The following is an 18389-nucleotide window of genomic DNA, read 5'->3' on the forward strand; positions in this document are numbered from 1 at the left end:
TTGAAGTTCATTTGATTAGCCCTATGCACAAATCTGTTGACACTCTCAAATAATTCTAAAAGGTTGCCGTGCCATGACAGTTGTTCCTCCTCAAGTGTTGTTCAGTAAGACTAGGTCTTCTAATATATAAATTCAGAGTTCCATGTTGTTTAAGGGACAAGTCTTGTATGGCATCATGAAATCACCCCAAGGGTCACTAGTTATCAGACATGTTTGGGGGGTTTTGTGTGATAGTGGCATGTGGAGAGTGAATGCCAATTTTGCAAGCTTTCAAGGGAGCACCATATTGATGCCATAGAAGGCATATATTGGAGAACGGGTGGGGGGTGGAGAGAGAGAGAAAGGCGGGAATATGAGATCATTAGCTATGATAGAAATTATGAAAGCATACTGGGGGTGGGGTGGGAAATGATCCGCAGCAACAAACTACAAAATCTTTGGGTTTTTTAATGACTTTCTGCAAATGGAACTTCAGAAAACCTGAAACTCAATTAAGAACACCTTGTTCATTAGCATAAACAAAAGGAGAAATCTTTTTTTTTTCTTTCAAGAGAAGCTAAATCAAATAATGAGGATGGTATTACTTTTAAGCCATTACTAAATTACTAATGATTTGATTAGGCATGCTTCACAACAGCAGCTCCCAAATGTTTTACTTAGGAGCACACAGTGGGTGTGCTCAAAAAGCACTTGAGGATATATGGCTTTGGACAATTTGTTCACCAGTTATGGACAGATTCCAGAGTTCTCTGATAAGTGTGGGCTGCAGCTGAAGACATATATGTTGAAGAACTGGACAAACAAGCCTGGCAGTAGCAACAGACACACAAGATCACATTAGCAAAGCTCTTGCATTCATAGCAAGTATCTAAATATTATATATGCAGTTATAATCCTGTGACCGATACTTTATGAACTCCTAGCTGCATTAATCCTAGCCTTAAGAAGTGGAATACTTACGTGCTGGTAATAATATTCCAGTTTCCTGGTTCCCATACCTGCCACAAAAAGCCAATGGATGACGTTCCCTTCTTTGTTAGAAACGGCATTGGACCAATTTTGTGTGTGTGGTTCGTACAATTAAATAAATAAATAAATAAATCTGTGCCAGGATAACCTAAATTCTGAATTTAAAAAGCAGATTTCCACAACCTGTATAAATTATGCAGATTAATGCACAATCTTGCTTTCCCCCATAATATAGTCTGCTCTGCTTGTCATGGGAAAAGGCAAAGACCTGTGAAGCCCAAGCAACTTAAAATTCTATTCAGCATTTTCTACATCACATGTTTTCAACCATAAAGACTAGAAACTTGATTTTTTATTTATTTTAAAGATACTGATATTTGGAGGAGCTATGTCCAGAGAAAATATTCATTTTCTCTGTAGGCTGAATAGACGTGTAATTTTAGTGATTTTTCTTTTCAATCTTCTCATGAACACCACCCCATTGCTTTGATAAATGATGATGTATAACGTTGACATAAACCTAAAGTGCTTGCTTTTATATAAATGCCTTTGTTGATTTATTTGCAGGGTGGGAAGATTCCCATCAGGTGGACTGCGCCAGAAGCAATTGCCTATCGTAAATTTACATCAGCTAGTGATGTCTGGAGTTATGGAATTGTAATGTGGGAAGTGATGTCCTATGGAGAGAGGCCTTATTGGGATATGTCCAATCAAGATGTAAGTGTTATTCACCTTCATCTAAATACTTCCAATGTTAGACCTAGCTATCTGATATCAGTAACTGCATTCCTGTACACGTGTACTCTGAAATACATTTCATTAGGCATGGGATTGCTGCCGAAAATGTCATTTGGGGGCTGTGTTTGTTCGATGCTTCCCCAGGCAGTTGGGGATTGAGTCTGAATGGCTCAAAATGTGGCTGGGGTTATCATGTACTTATCCAATGGAATAAACACGTTGCTAAAGACAGCAATAAAACAACAGAATTATTACAGGTTGCTGATGGTTTTCTCAAGAACTGATGGCTTGAGCTTCCTAGCCTGGTTATTTCTTCCTCGTAGTTCAACTGCTCACTGCTTCTGGGAGCAACATTTGTAAGGTCTTAGTAAAAAATTCAAGGAAATAGGAGGTGGGTTCCTTTTAATGCAGTGCTGCAATAATGCTACCAGACCCAATAGGACTCTGGATAAATTCAGATGACCTTTTAGCACACTCTGTAGTTTCCCATAATATGCATGTAATCAGCTCATGCACTAGCAGTCTCTGTCTTCCTGCAAAGCAGTAAGTATTCTTTTGCCATCAATTGAATTAAAATGTATGGTAAAATAAGTTGTCTTTCCACCCTCTGTGACAGAATTGTTGCTCCAAAGACAGGACTGTGATCTTCTGAATTAATATGAGAAAAAGTCCTATGTGATTAGCCCATCTTTCATGGTTCGCACACAGCCCCCAGTCATTTATGACAATGCATTATTTAGGAGCAACTCCCACCCAGCTTGGGGACTGCCTCTGAGGGACACCATTGTGGAGGTGGATAGAATCTACTATTTGCTTGCATCACTTCTTTTTTTAAGTCAAACATCTCCATAGTCTTTTGAGGTGGTGGGACAATAAAATATTAGAAATATATTTGCCATATCTAACTATCCTGGAGCTGTCTACAGGAGTGGGAGGGAGCTGCTCCTTTCTTGGGGTCCCGGAAATTGAAGATTTGACCTTCTAGTGTCAATACTAGTGAGAAGGGTTAGCTGCTACAAAGATGTCATTTCAGTGTAACTTTTCCCACTGGAAATTAATATGTTTGTGGAGAGGGACACTGTTGTGGAGAGGGAATGGAATGGGGTATCCTGGGAAAGGGCACGCAGACTGGGAGAAACACTGAAGCAGAGTATTCTACACAGTAACATTTGGTCGCAAGTCGTGTGTGTGTGTACATTTGTTTGTACTTTTGCTTCATGCCATGTGAAAGCATTGAAATGAGTTAAAACTCTTGCAAATGGAACCTCAGAAAAGGAAAGCATTTATCCATTTGCAAAGCCTTTCAGGTATTCTAGTGTGGAAAGAAAATTGTTAATATTGATTCTGTACCACAATTTCCCACTTGAGGATCCGTTAAGAATACATCAGTGAAACTGGTTTTCCAATTAAAGGTAAATATTTCAAACCCTAGGGTGGGTTTACATTCATATTTTTGAACTAATAATGCTAATCTAAGACTGCACAAAGAATTTCATTGGGAACATGTGATATTATTATTATTGTGCAAAATGTTTAAGCAATAACAACAATAGAAGATATGTCCTTGGGGGACATTAAAAAGCAGCTTTAGTAAATGACCCCTTGTAAATTATGCAACTCTCTTTAACTGTACCATCTGGACTCCTTCAGTTCATTCCAAGAGGGAGTTAATAAAATTCCTGCTATTGTAGAATAGTCCTGAAGAAAAAGATGAAGAGGAATCTAATATATAGCAGAACATTTTAGAAAAGGACGACAGTCCGGTGAAAATGAGATATAACCTTTACCAGGAGGATTTATAAGCAGATTAACATTTCTTCCGTCCTCGATCTAGAGATATGAAACACTGAACACTTTAGTTCAAGGCAGGAAGCTGCATAATACTCACCCACCTTCTTTTGTATAACTGAAAAATTTCCAGCATTGTTTACATGTGGATGGCATTGAAGCTGAAAAGAGATTTCCTTTTAATTTCCTTCAGATGTGGAATATATTTCAGGAGGGCCCACAACTCGCCGGCCGAGTACATGGTTTGCATGTGTAAGATCCCAGACTCAATTCCTCACCTCTCCAGTTAAAGATGAGATGGGGAGGCCACAGCCCTCCAGAAGTTATTGCATTCCCATCAGCCCCAAACAGAATGGTCACTGTGATGGGAGTTGGCATCTAATAGCACCAAGAGGGTCCCCCATCCCTGAGTTAAAGGATCACAAGTAGAAGATCTGGAATAGAGCTGACACTTTTCAGAGTAGGCAAGCTTTAGCTCAGAATAAACAAAAAGGCACTAAGCAGTTAGCATAAAAACAAAGCTTCAGATGTTCTCCGGAAACATTATGAGCTTTTAGTAACGAAATGGAATTCGGAGCAATGTTGAATTAGGTTTGCTGATGCTTTTTATGCCCTCTTGCCCATGAGAGAGCAAGAAGAATGGCCACATTAATTGGGCCAGTGATGTAGCTATGACGCCTTCTGCTAGTGGAGGAAAATGAGAAGCTATGCAGCTCACGTCACACAGATTGTCACATAGATAAAGAAATACTGCACAGTGGCGGTGAGGAGGAATCTTTCTCCTTGCAATTAGAATGCAAATAAGGCTTGGAAAGTTATTAATTTTGTGGTTCTGAATAGGGCAGGGTTGGTAGCCTTGGAGACGACACTCTTCTCTGTTTGCCTTAATGCCTAGTGGCAATGGAAGTAGGAGTCCACGTTGCCTGCCTTTGTGCCTTACCCCGACACTTGTGAAACCAGTTGTATGGTTGTGCGAATCAATGTGTGTGGCCAATTAATCTTGCTTCTCTCTGTAAAGACTACCAACAAGAGTGCCCATTAGTGCCAACTGTGACGGGGTGAAGGGTTGCGAACTGGGTAGACCGGGCTGTGAGGAACTGGATCTTGATTATGCATGAGCTTATTCTACATAGGTTTGCCAAACAGGCAGTATGTGATAATGAGCCATATGTATGGAAGGGTTTATGGTGTCCTTTATACAGACAAGTTTTGGATCCCGTTGGATACTGTTTATAATTACACACTTTCAAGTGACACAGTAGGCCAGTTTGCATCTGGCCTTTGTGGGTGCAGAACAGCCCAAGGCAATTTCCCTCTCACATTGCATGGGAGACAGACAGATTTAGGGAATGGAAAACAGGACCAGGTGTTCCTGAAAGTGGAGTGGAGCTGAGAGAAACAGTAATACCGTCCGGTCAGTATCTGGGACATATGGGAATTGTTGACAACTTCAGAAAATCTCATTTTGGTTCTACTTCCAAAATGATCAGCTGTCAGTAAAGCAACAAAAGTGTTAATGTGTGATGTGCTCATCTAGTCTGCAATACTAAACCCACTTTCCTGGGAACAAGCTCCATTAAACTCAATATAACTTATAACGTAATCCTAATCATGTCTACTCGGAAGAAAGTCCTACTGAATACAGTAAGGCCTACTCCCAGGTAAATGGGGTTGGGATTATACCCTTTCTTCTGAGTAGACATATTAGAGGATTGCTCCATTGAATTCATTTCCTCCCCTAGTTTCTAATTTGGAAGGCATTTGCTATGACTTCTTATAAGACAGGAGTTTTAGAAACAAAATCTAAAGCAAATAACAATCATTTTTCTTCAATCTCAAGTTTAAAATCTAATACATTAAAAATGCCTCCGCTCTCCATTATTTTAATAATGCAAACTCTTAATTACAGTTTTCTGAAAAAGCAAACAATAAATATTGGGAAGTCCAAAAATAACTGAAGCTTTTATACAAACATGTATTTACTGTTATTAAATGTGCACTTCTTTAAAACGCCAAAATTATTCAAGGTTACCCCATTTTATAAGTATTAAATATATTGTTTTATTTAGCTCTCCTAAAATGCTGCCTTTCATTTGTTTGTTTGTTAGGTTATCAAAGCCATCGAGGAAGGGTATCGGCTGCCGCCCCCGATGGACTGCCCCATTGCTCTCCATCAGCTGATGTTGGACTGCTGGCAGAAGGAACGCAGTGACAGGCCTAAATTTGGACAGATTGTCAACATGCTAGACAAACTCATCCGTAACCCCAACAGCTTAAAGAGGACAGGCTCCGAAAACTCCAGGTCAGCTGCGCTTTCTTAATGGTGATGGATGAGGGAATATACTGGTGGCGACAGGCAGCTGTAACTCACCTCAACTTCTTTGCTGAAACTGAAGTCTACTTCATAACGCTGGCCAGATTCTTTACACTTCCCACCCCCACCCCCGCTTCTGGTTTTTCTTTTCTAAGATTGCAGTGGAAAGACTGTTGCCCGTTTGGGTTACACTAGCATTCCATTGGTCCACTGTATGCGGGAAAGATCCTTGTGGGATTTTGAAAGTACAGTCTCTTTTTTCTTCTCTTGTCTTTTTTCCTTCTTTATATTGCTGAGCTTTGAGCCTGAACATTGTTATAATGTAAGGTTTAGGTAACTCTGAAAGTGCCTGGGAGATTGGCTTCTTTTCTAATTGGAAAGGGAATAGCATACAAAATATGGAACCTTTAAAAAGTTTTATTTATCCTCCTCAAGTCATTGACCACAACAGAAATGTAAGGCTTTAATGTTCAAGGCCAGAGTGTTGTTCTAATTTGAATAAATTAAGGAAAACATAGGGTTTTTAATTAAGAAACAATTTGAAAACAAGGGGCAGAGGTTAATAATCCTCATCCCCAAATAAACTTTACAAGTAAGAACAGCAGTGGTGACTCTCTCATTGCCTGCTCAGGAGTGAAGGCCAAACATAAAAGCTGGTCTTATTTGGGAGTGAGTCCTATTAAATTCAGTGTAATTTATTTCTGGGTAAACGTGCATGGGGTATCACATTGTGTGAGGCTGAAGTCATTTGGGGTTGTTGCCTATGTAAGAAAGAAGTAGCTAATATGGGGTTGGATCCTAAGAACCGCGTACGGAATGAAGTTGGTAGAAGGAACACCTCCTGCTCTCTGTAGCTCCCAAAAATCTTCTCAGAAGATGCCTCTGCCCAATCACAGCCCCACCTCATTCAGGAGAGGCCACTGGTTCTCAGGCTCCTGTACATGGAAGAGAGGGCTATTACTGACTACAAGTCCCAATGGCTATGTAGTACCTTCATTGTCTGAGGCAGCATAAATATCAGTTGCTGGTATTCACAAGAGGGCCAAGTGCTTTTGTGTTTGGGTCCTGCTTGCAGGCTTGTCGTAGGCATCTGCCTGGTCTCTTTGAGAACAGGATGTGGAATAGATGGACCTTTTGTATCATCCAGCTGGACTCTTACCTTCCTAAAATAGGGAAATTAGAGTGTTTTATGGGTCAACATTTATAGATCCCTCACAATTTCTTTTGCCAGTATTGGTGGTGAGGCTACTTATAACAGGGTGATTGTTTTTAGACTGGCATGCCAGTCCTCACGGTACAGGTAAGGCAGGCCTCATTCGGTTGAGATGAACAGGAATAGAAGCATGGATTCTCATGCTTGCGGGCTCTTTATTTCTTAGCAGTTATTTGTCTGCTTAAAGAAGGGGGAAATTTCCCTCAAGTGCATAATCAATCATGTGTCTCCAGGAACAAGTTGTCATAGCTGGCCAGAGGCGAGATATGAAACAAGAAGGAAATATTCTAAAAATGACACAGATCTTTCACTGAGGGGAAATAACTATTGCATTTCTCTCAAATGAGACTTCTCTTACAAGTGCAGGTGTCGTCAGAGGCCAGACCGTACTAGATTCAGCTGCTGACAGTCCGGTATCAAGGAAAAAAAGTGGTTTTTCATGTTTAAATGAGTATGCCCCTCAGTGACCATTGCTTACCATTTACATTACCAAAGACAGGTTATTAGCCCTCTGAGGCCACTATCCTCCTGTTTTCTCCAGATTGCTCTAATTGCATCTGGAGCCTGGGAAGTGTATCCCTCTGTCTGTGTTAAATTATTTAAGAGAGAGTGTGTCACATAATACCAACTGTTTAATCTCCTTCAGTTGTATTTGATCTTGGTCTGCTGATAAGCATAGATCTCTGACAACCATTAGCTACTACTGCAGTGTAGAATCTGATATTCATAGCTGATTTCCGCAAAGTGTCGAAAGTACCTTTTTACACGAGGACGCAGTGCAGAGCAAAAGATGTCTGTTTGCACTTTCATGTGAATCTGTACAGCGAAAGCTACCAAATGCGTGCTCTTTTGTGACTGCCCATTGCTCACCTCTTTGATGCATGCTAAATATATCATCTGCAGAAAGAGGTGTGGTGGCTGTTAAGAATGAGAAATAGCATTCAATCAAGATGAGAGCAATCCTGGACAATAACTTATATACAATGCCTTTAATACACCCAGTCTTTGATCTTATTGAAATAAATTAAAACAGCTTTTTAAAAAATATTTAAAAAAATCACCACCGTAATAATCTTGAGATTTGAGTAAGGTGCTATGGCCTATTCAAAACCAGTGCTGTGTGCAAAGGGTGTAAAAAACAAAAACAAAAAACTGTATTAATAGATGTGTTGATGGTGTTAAGATCCTGCAGATAATCTGAACTGGAACACGAACACACATTCCACAAAACAAAGATCAAAGACGTCATTATTCTGTGCCAGGCACACATGCCATTCAGAAACTGATTGATTAAAGTGGATTAACTCCCTGCCATCCCAGCTTTCAGTGTGCCAGGTTGAAGCCTTCCTTAAGTTCTCAGCTTCCAAACTATATGAGAGCACATAGTTCCTCTAGTGATGTTTCAGTTCTGTTGAATTAAGATCTTATTTTTCATGGTAGACAAGAAGTACATGGGGAGAGGCTGATTCTGTCACAGTAGATCGTTTCCCATTTAAGACCTCATTTACTTTTCAAAGTGTTATGGATGAAACAGGCTTCTGTATCCTGCGTTGCATTCTTGGGGGATCAAACTGGTGCAGTCAGTTCTGCTGGTATAATAAATTCTAGGGAAAGGTTGGGTAGGCATCTTCTGGAAATGCTTAATTAAATGGTATCCTGCATTGATGAACAAGTTTACACCAGACTGCCTGTGCAGGCAGTTTCATTTTGGGTCTCTGCGCACCACAGATTAATGTGGCAACAGGCACTTCTGACCTAATTCCATTTTTTAATTATTCATCCTAAGCCGAAGGCTTTTGCACATAGACAGAATTTCCCTTCAAATCATGGGTTCTGACTGTCCCCAGTGGATAACATAGCACTTAGCATGTGTCTGGAGCCTTTTACCGATAGATCAGCTAGTTTTCTGGCAGCAGTCGTGTAGCACATTGTTCATCTATAAGAGGTGTTGCTTCTGGACATTTGCAGCTGTGTGCTTGAAACCCCAGTTCACATCTTAAGATCGCCACATGAATGCACCCTTGAATGCAACATATCATGGGGAGAAAAATTATGAGAGTGTTAATTGGCCTTGAGGACATCCCTAATAGTCTGAACCTGTTACGGTGTCTCTGCAAACAGGCTTGGCCACAGGGTGTATGATGACATTGTAATGGCATTGCAGCTACATTACAGTACAGTGGTACCTCAGGTTAAGTACCTAATTTGTTCTGGAGGTCCGTTCTTAACTGAAACTGTTCTTAACCTGAAGCACCACTTTAGCTAATGGGGCCTCCTGCTGCTGCTGCACCACCGGAGCATGATTTCTGTTCTCATCCTGAAGCAAAGTTCTTAACCTGAAGCAATATTTCTGGGTTAACGGAGTCTGTAACCTGAAGCGTATGTAACCTGAGGCACCACTGTATCACAAATGTTTAAAAAATGAGATGTGTGAGACTTTACAGATTGTTCCCCAAAGGGACTGAAACTGTTACCCTCATCAGACAGAACTTTAGTAACTGTCTTTGTCAACAGCTTGGTACCAGTTGACTTGAAGGATTGTCCTTCTCCATGTATGCCCGCTCAACCACTTTGCTGTGTGGAACATGATATCCATTTGGCACTTGAAATCAATCAGTCTTTTAGCTTGGCAGCACCTACACTTTGGAACTCATTGCCTCTTGACATCAGGTTCCTTTGCTGTACTCTTTTCAGCACCTGCTAAAAACAGTTTAGCTCCCAGAGCCTATCCAAATGTGTAGAAGTTGACACATTTTAATCTGTTTTCATGCTAACTGTTGATTTTAATGATATTTGGGTTCTTTTTAAAAAATATGCCTGTGTTTTACTTTTATTTTCCATTACAATTCAAATGTGTGGGGCTGTGTTGTTGTTGCTTTGAAAACCACTTAGAGGTTCTATCTATACTCAAATGGTACATAAATTTTGTTAAAGAAATAAAATAAACAGTGGCTCACCTTTTTACCATCTAGCAGAAAAGCAGTGCATTGTGAAAAACCTTTTTTTAAAGGGACCTCTCTTAGGATTAGATATATAGAAACAAATGTGTTTGCAATGCTCCCCACAATATTTTCACCGACATTTTCATATCTGTCTCTGTGTATACATATTGAAGTTACACATTGTGACCGTGTAAATATCGTCCTTAAGTGCTTTGGAACATTTTGCCATATATATTTGTGTGGGAAACTATTGCATATTTGTTTATTCACAGTATTTATACTCTGCTGTTCAGGTAGAGCTCACAAAGTAGTTTGCAGAAGATTATTATAACTATAATCACTGATGGGGAAAAAAGTTACAATAGACAACTTGTTTATGTAGAAAAAGCTGTTATTGCTTCTTCTCACTCCCCTCAGGGCAAGATGGTTCTGCAGAAGCCCCTGTGGCTCCCCAAGTTGGAGGCGCTTGTTTCTTACAAATCTCTAGGATTATATGCCTCTCTTATCTGTACTGAGCACTGATTATGCAATATAAAGTCTAGCTGGATTTTTGTTCTTGTTGCTGTGAAATCTTTTTAATCATGTTCTTCTGTTGTTGTTCCTAGACCTAATACAGCTCTGTTGGATCCAAGTTCTCCTGAATTCTCAGCCGTAGTTTCCGTCGGCGATTGGCTCCAAGCTATTAAGATGGAGCGATACAAGGATAACTTCACAGCTGCCAGCTACACTACCCTAGAGGCTGTGGTGCATATGAACCAGGAGTAAGTACTCAGCGGTATAACAAAAAAACTGGTAAATCTGGATATTTAATCGGCTTTTTTTGCTTTGCACTGCGTATCATTGCATCCATTACAATATTAGAATGCCTTCAGTCTACAATGTGTGCCGTTCCAAAATGCCCTTCAGCTGCTTTAATCAAGCATTAGTATACATTCACCTTGCTTTGCCTTCTTTTCTCCTTTTTTGTGTATGTGCCTGTCTCAATATATTTTAATGGATTTTACTTAATATATTTTACTGGATCCACTTCTGACAAAAAGTTTTCACCCTTCGGCTTCTTTCTTTTTTTGCTTCATGCAGCGACCTGGCAAGAATTGGAATTACCGCCATTGCACACCAGAATAAGATTCTGAGCAGTGTGCAGGCAATGAGGACCCAAATGCAACAGATGCACGGAAGAATGGTTCCCGTTTGAGCCAGTACTGAACGAACTCAAAACTCTTGAAATTAGTTTACCTCATCCATGCACTTTAATTGAAGAACTGCACTTTTTTTACTTCTCCTCGCCATTTGAAATAATAATAATAATAATAATTAATAATAATTATAAAAAAAAAACAGATTTGCAGCGTCGATTGATATATAAAGTTTGCCGGGAGTGTTGCGGGGAGGGGAACTACAGAAATGACAGCCCGTCATTTGTGAACAGGCCTGGAACAAATTTATTTCTTGGAATATACTTCTGTGTTGATCGACATTATGTAATATACATGTATCTATATAACATCACATACAAGTTCTGATGCTGTGTTTGCTGCCAGATACTGTGCTTAAACGAAAGAAGGTACTGTTGTTCCCTCAACAGCCACTGGGATTACAATCATTGTGTTTGGTCTGTGGGGTAAACCACAATTATTCACCTTTTATTGGAATGAAGAATCTTCTGTACCAAGACATGTTGGCATATTCTGAGCATCAACGGTACCTTGCAGAAACCTTGAGGGAAAATATCCTATGGGCTGATCAGTGCCTCTCAATCGAAGATTTGACCACTTCCAAGCTGAGACGGAGAGCAATCTTTATGGATTACTGGATTATTATTTTTTTGAGGCTGGAGAGTTGCTTGAGGCTTATACCGATCATCATTTTTGAACTCACATAAGTCAGCCATTCTTGACTGTGGATCTTCCAGACTTGCATCCTTTTGCCCTTCTAAGAGACAATTGATTGTGCAACATTGAAAAGGTCAGTGAGACTATGGTTTCCCCTTTGTGATAATGGTGGCTTCATTTCCTTATCAGTAATAAAAGAGAATGCACTGAAGGGATGTAGCTAGTAAAATACCCTTTCCCCCCTTTTTAATTTAGTAAGACAATTATTCTAGTTTTTTGTTTTCCACGCATCGTGGAGGGCATAAGATTTCATTAGTTGACTCCATCAACCAACACTAGAATGTATGAAATCTCTGCATTGGAAATCACTTTTGTAGGTCTGTGTAGGATGAACTCTACACACCATTTTGTGGTGTGCAGATTACATGGTTCAATTCTGCATGCATTGGGCTCTACACACATAGGTGCCTATTTCATTATGATATCCGGCACATGACTCATATAGACCACGGCACATAAAGAAAAAATGTTGACATGGGGGAAAACCACCAAAGGCCTAGGAAAAATCTGTATTAGTTTACTACACAAGAAGCTTGACAGGAACTACACCCCCACCCTAAATTAATATGCTTGTTTTATAAGCCAGTCCCACTAGCTACGTGTTCGCTATGTGAAAATTCACTTATCTGAACATAAAGCTTTATGCCCAGACATCGCTATACACTCCACAGATTCAGATATCTGAATAGATGGAGTTTGGCCACTTCTTTACTTCCTTGCTTTTTTCTGCTTTGCTGAGGAAGTCATTTTCAGGCAGAAACCATGCAGGGCAGGAGGGCAGGTGCAATTTTTGAATGAATCAGCGAGCTGGAGAGATTGGACAAATAAGTTTTCCCCTTTGTCTTTCTTTTGCTGGTAGGCTGCAGCCTTTTCAGGAAGAAATTATGGAGGGGGGGGGGGAGAGAGATTGGACAAATCCTTGATTAGAAATGTTCCCATAGGAAATAATGGAAATTGTGGACTTGCTATGCGAACATTCACCTAATGAATGATTTCCAAGGAACACATCCAAGGGACCTGCATGTATTTATCCTTCTTAACATCACTGAGAGTTGGAAAAGTGCTGTATGCTCCAGGCTCACTTGCCAAGCTGTTTATATCAATCAGACTTTTTAAAAATAAAAATAAAAATCCTGCACTCTGCACTGTATGTTCCTTGTCTATTTTGAACAAATATTAGATCAGCACAAGGAGTGCTGATGAAAGAGGAAATGTTTAATTTGCAGCTGTACCCACTTTTTACTTTGATCTGTCATTCAAAAGTGGTGCACAATCCGACTTCATCCGTGTTTATCTGGAAAACCCTCTCAGTTCAATGAGGCTCACTCCCAAAAAAGAGATTACAGCCTCAGATCTAGATCTTGGTTCATTTTGCAACCAGAAAAGTGTGCAGGAATGAAAGAGAATCAAACCTATTGATGATTTGGTGTAGAGAATATGAGTGTCATAAGGTGAGGCCACCTGCTAGAAGTATTTCAGCTGAGCTTATTATTTTGAGGATGGCAACATCACCTATTAGGTTTTCAGCTTTGATTTCCCCCTCTCTCTAGTTCTATCTACTCGTGACAGCAGCTTCAGCACAAAAAGAGAGTGACACTCAGGTTTGATTTGTTAGAAATCACTGCACTTATTTGGAAGCCAGGAGCACTGAGTGAATTGAACGAGTCAAACTTGCCATATTCCCAACGTCACTCTTGTCATTTTTTGTCACTTGCAACAACAACTTACCAATTTTAACCACAAGCTTCCCCTATGAACTTGATTCTGAAAGCAAATGGTTGCGAACATGGGATGCTAAATTTGGATCCTGTCAAAAACTGTGACAGCTTAGTAAAACCTCTTAGCAGAATTACCCATAAAAGCTTTTCATGTTGAAGAATATGGAGGTGTGTGTTTCTGAAAGGTGACTTAAACAGTCATATTTTAACACATTTGCTGGTGAATGTTAGTCTTTGAGTTTTCCTGAAAATATTAAAGTCTTCCTCAGCCAAATAAGAATGGAAGTCCATCTCCCCCACTTCCTAAAACTTTTTCCAAAAAGCAGCTGGTGTGTGGGTATGTCTGTTTGCATGAACATTCAGAATAGAGTTAGACTTGGGGAGATGGGCTTTTATAACACCCCCCATGCTGTTAACCTCACTGAAAATTGTTTCCTCCTCCAAGTTTCTATGTTTGTTTGTTTTTAAACCCTAAAAGGACAAATAGCAACTTCATTGAAAGGGAGGTGAACTTTTTTACTGGGGAAAACAGCATGGTGTTAAAATTTCAGCTCTACCCATTCCAAATTATTTGACTCTCCAGGTTTCCCCCCTCAAATTTAAAGAGATCTTATCAGACCTTGTTTAATTTTGTTTTGAAATGCAGAGAAATTTGGGGCCTCTCTTCCCAACCTGCAGTGATGTAAGCTATATACATGCAGTCATGTATACAGACATACTTGTTTTGAACATACTTGGCTGAACTAGGATACAGCCAAAGAATGATTTTCATGGAAAATGGACTAAACCATGATTTAGCACTATGTTTAAAAATCAGAATGGACCTGAGTAAAGCCTCAGTCACCCTCTCACATACAAACCCCTCTCCAAATCTTATGTGGCTTGGAGAAGGAATTTGCCAGTATGTATTTTCCCTTTCAAAGAATCCTGGTTTAGTGTTACACAGAAATCAGAAATTGTGGTTTAGCACAAATTCTAGACCAGGCTTCCTCAACCTCGGCCCTCCAGATGTTTTTGGCCTACAACTCCATGATCCCTAGCTAGCAGGACCAGTGGTCAGGGATGATGGGAATTGTAGTCTCAAAACACCTGAAGGGTCGAGGTTGAAGAAGCCTGGTCTAGACAAACAATTCACCTTTGGCTTTGTGAAGTTGGCTTATTATCAAATTCACCAGAGCTTGTTTTAAACCACTGTCTCTGATTCATATCAAATCCTAAGAGAGGATTCTTTGAAATTAAACTAAATAAAGCCCTTCTCCAAACCATGCAAGAGACAGAGAGTGTCAGCCCAAGGCTCTTAGTGAGACATGTTATAGCTCAGATGTGGGGAACCTTTTTCACCCAATGGGCCAGATATTTATCTCCTCCAACCTGCTTTGGCAGGTGGGTAGAACCACCTACCTGTCAATCATCTGGTGTCAAAATGGTCCTGTCCACGTGTTGAAATTGACCTATGGGGATGAGGGGAGATATTGACCAAGCAGGACTGAACTTTCTGCCCACCGGCTAATGAGGAGGGAGTTCAATTATGCTGTGTTTGGCTACATAGCTGAGTTCCACATGGGGAATGCACTGGTGCAGCTGATCATTGCAGAAAGCAGGATTGAACTCCCCACCCTCCACAGGCCAAGTCTTGACAGGACTGCAGTCCTTATTTCTGCAGGGTTCAGCTGTGCGAGCAAGCAAAGTGTCAAATATTCAAAACAGGAGATAATGTCACTAATCTGTTGGCCCCTCTAGCACAGAATCTAGGCAATTCTAGGAAAACAGCAGCAGGCTCACACATCCCACCTCAGATTTCTAGGGTAGAGTAAACTCTCCTGTCTCCCCTACGCTGATTTGTGAACCTCAACCATAAAAGGAACTTTATCAACACAAGATGCTGCCTTAAACAGTGTCCATCTAGCCTGGGATTATCTGGTACTGGCAGTGGCTTTCCAGGTCCTCAAGGGAGATTCCTTTGTGTAAACAAGAGATTTCAGAGTATTGAACCGGGGATCTTATGAATGCAAAGCAATCATAAACTGCCCTACAATCATGGCTATAATAATTCAAGGAGCAAGATGATAGGCTGAAAAAGGCATTCCAATCCTCATCCTAGCATTGGCTGCTCAAAATAGCAGGTCTTCCCTTGTGGTTGCCCATTTGAGCCAGTGTGGATCCTGTGATCATAATCTGAGGCCCTTCTTTGTGTGCCTCTTCCACAAGAGGTCTAGAGAGAAGCAACATGAAAACAGGCCTTTTCTGTGTTGGCTCCCCATTTGTGGAATGCTCTCCCCGGGGTGGTTCGCCTGGCGCCTTCACTGTATTTCTTTAGGCACCAGATGAAAACATTTCTCTATAACCAGGCCTTTACTGATCAACACTTTATGGCCGTCAAAATATGTTTGTGGGAGGAGAGTTATTAGTTTTTGTTTTCATTTTATTATGTATTTTGTATTCTTACTTTGTATGTTTATGTTGTGATCTTCAGATGAAGGGTGGTATACAAATGTAAAATAATAATAATAGTTTGATGGTTGTCTTTTTTAAATAGGGAAAATGGATCCTGCTTTCTTGGACTCAGCCCTTCCTGGTGCCCATGTTGGCCTTGGAGGATAACAGGCCAGAGACAAAAGCCTTCCAGTGTCCCGGTTTACTCAGCACTGAAGATGGACTACATAAGCAGCATTGCTCCCTGAAGAGTGTCTCTTTGGCTTTCTTCTTTTTTTCTATTTTTTCTTTTCCTTTTTTTTTGTTGCCAGCAACAAAACTGAAAGATGAAATGGCCCAGATGTGGCTCTTTCATTGCCACTTGAGGAATGTACTGTATCAAAGCCCTACAGACTTCTCTTTCCTCGCTCCATTTATTTAATTTTTGTGTAAGTGCGTGTTCTCTCTTCTTCTTTTTCTCCTGCATGTCACTGCTGCATCGGTATGAGTGCAAGTAGCAGAGCTCTACATGTCATAACGATGGACGCCAGGGTTAGGTGCCGTAGCACATAGCCCAGTTCACAAAAGCTGAGACTGCGTGGGACAGTGAAGTGATCCTTTACAGGGGGGGAAAAAGTGTGCCATTGCGATAATATCAATATTTTTTAATAGAATGGAAAATAACTTATTATCTCTTCCGGGAATGTGTGAGTGTGCGTATGGCCTTGGGTGTGCGGGTGTGTGCTTCTGTCTTGCCTGTTGCCCAGGGCCACCTGTGAACATGCAGATAGCATCTCAGAGAACTTGGCGGTTGTTGCTGAGCTGTTGAGTTTCCAGGCCAGTAGGTGAGCTATGCAACGGTGACGAGAAAACACACACACTCCTGAATGTTACAGTCCTGAATCTATTCATGTATTATGTAGCTGCCACACTAACCTTAACAAATAGTTATTCAGCCTAGAGCAGGGGCGCCTTCACTCGAGTTGTGGAGTGATCCATTGTGAGTTCCATAACTGTGATAAAGAATTCGATCGATGACCATTAGTCTTGTCGAGGCCTGTTCATTATCGAAGCAGCAGTACCTTAAGGGGGAAAGTAGGTGGAGATGAAGTCTTCATCCATCAGTGGGTTGTTTTGAACTGAACTATTAAATAGCCTTTTTTTTCCTCCCCCGCCCTGGAAGAAAAAAAAAAAAAGCTTTGAGAGACTTGATGAACGCAAACAGAAATATGCAATCCTTATCCATTCACAGAAGTAAATTATTCAGTGTGCCACCTGCAAGGAGTTTGGGGCCCATGAATGATTGTTGAGCAAACTGTTTTATTTTCTCCCAAGTTAAAGAATACAAAAGGTTTTGAAGGTTTAAGCAAGGGATTTGCAAAACAAAAACAAAAACCCCTTTCATGTTCCTCTCATAGGTAAACTGCAATACAGTTTGCAATAAGTGGTAATGACCTACCAGTCCTATCTAGGAAAGTTTACGGAGTCTGGAGAGTTCACTGTTAATTTTCTGAAGACTGTTCTTGGAGGCGAGCTGAATGCAGGAGTCTGGGGAATGGACTGCCATTCCACATTTTGAGCTCAGCATTTGATGTGCTCGACCTGCTTTCTGGTCACAGAAGACTCTTCCCTACTGAGATACAGTGCAGCACATCAAGCTGAAACAGGACAGTCAAACCTACATGCCTGGCGGGGGGAAATCAAGGAAAAGAATGTGTAAATATTGCATTTAAAATGCTTGGCATTGAATGAGGCCCTAAAACAGTTTCTCTGGAGTTTATTCTTCACCCTTGCCTCTCCCTCCCCCCTGTTTCTTCCTTTCCCATTTCTAAGGTTATTTTTTTGGTCTGATGAACACAAAATTGAAGATCAGTATTTCTCGGTTTGTGTAGCTGTGCTGGTGGCAGGACACAGCACTGTCAAGGAGCCGGGAGGCATAAAGTGTTGTGAACTGCAAACCCAGCATTCTCGGATTGCAGTCAAGTGTACTAAACAGAGTTTGGATGGGTAGAAAGACACAACACACTAACAACCTAACAACAACCAGAAATTGATAAGAGAACTGGCCTCCATTTCTTCCTGGTTAAAGATGAGGCATCAACAGGACTCCAAAACAGCAAACCTCCATACATTAGAAAATTGTTCTGCTCACAACCCCACCAGTTGATGTTTGTCCAGGTTTCTTGCTGTATTAACTTTGTGATGGATCTATGTATTAAATATATATATATGTATAAAACAAAAAGAAGAAGAAGCTGGTTCTTGCCAGTGAACAGGACTTCAAAGCAGTATTTTTCTTTTACGTGACATTTTCATAACCAGAAAGAAAGCATCCTGAATACTAATTAGACAGATTTAAAAGAGAGAGAGAGTGCATTTATTTTTTGGTATCACTACAAGTAT

General features: G+C 40.5%; 1 protein-coding gene across 2 annotated transcripts in view; it reads left to right on the plus strand.

The window, feature by feature from the left end:
- The window catches only part of EPHA4 (EPH receptor A4), a 152735-nt gene extending 135884 nt beyond the window's left edge, over positions 1 to 16851 (plus strand). Inside the window, exons 14-18 of one of the 2 annotated variants that reach the window (XM_081192572.1) lie at positions 1537 to 1686; positions 5604 to 5797; positions 10570 to 10756; positions 11045 to 11929; positions 16111 to 16851. In XM_081192572.1, coding sequence (XP_081048698.1) covers positions 1537 to 1686; positions 5604 to 5797; positions 10570 to 10729 — 504 coding nt within the window. In that variant the 3' untranslated portion in view covers positions 10730 to 10756; positions 11045 to 11929; positions 16111 to 16851. The remainder of the gene's footprint in view (positions 1 to 1536; positions 1687 to 5603; positions 5798 to 10569; positions 10757 to 11044; positions 11930 to 16110) is intronic. The other variant, XM_081192571.1, reaches the window with a different exon arrangement.
- The last annotated feature ends 1538 nt before the right edge of the window (positions 16852 to 18389 follow it).

The sequence above is a fragment of the Podarcis bocagei genome (genome assembly GCF_964188305.1).
Source record: "Podarcis bocagei genome assembly, chromosome: 4".
NCBI lineage: Eukaryota > Metazoa > Chordata > Lepidosauria > Squamata > Lacertidae > Podarcis > Podarcis bocagei.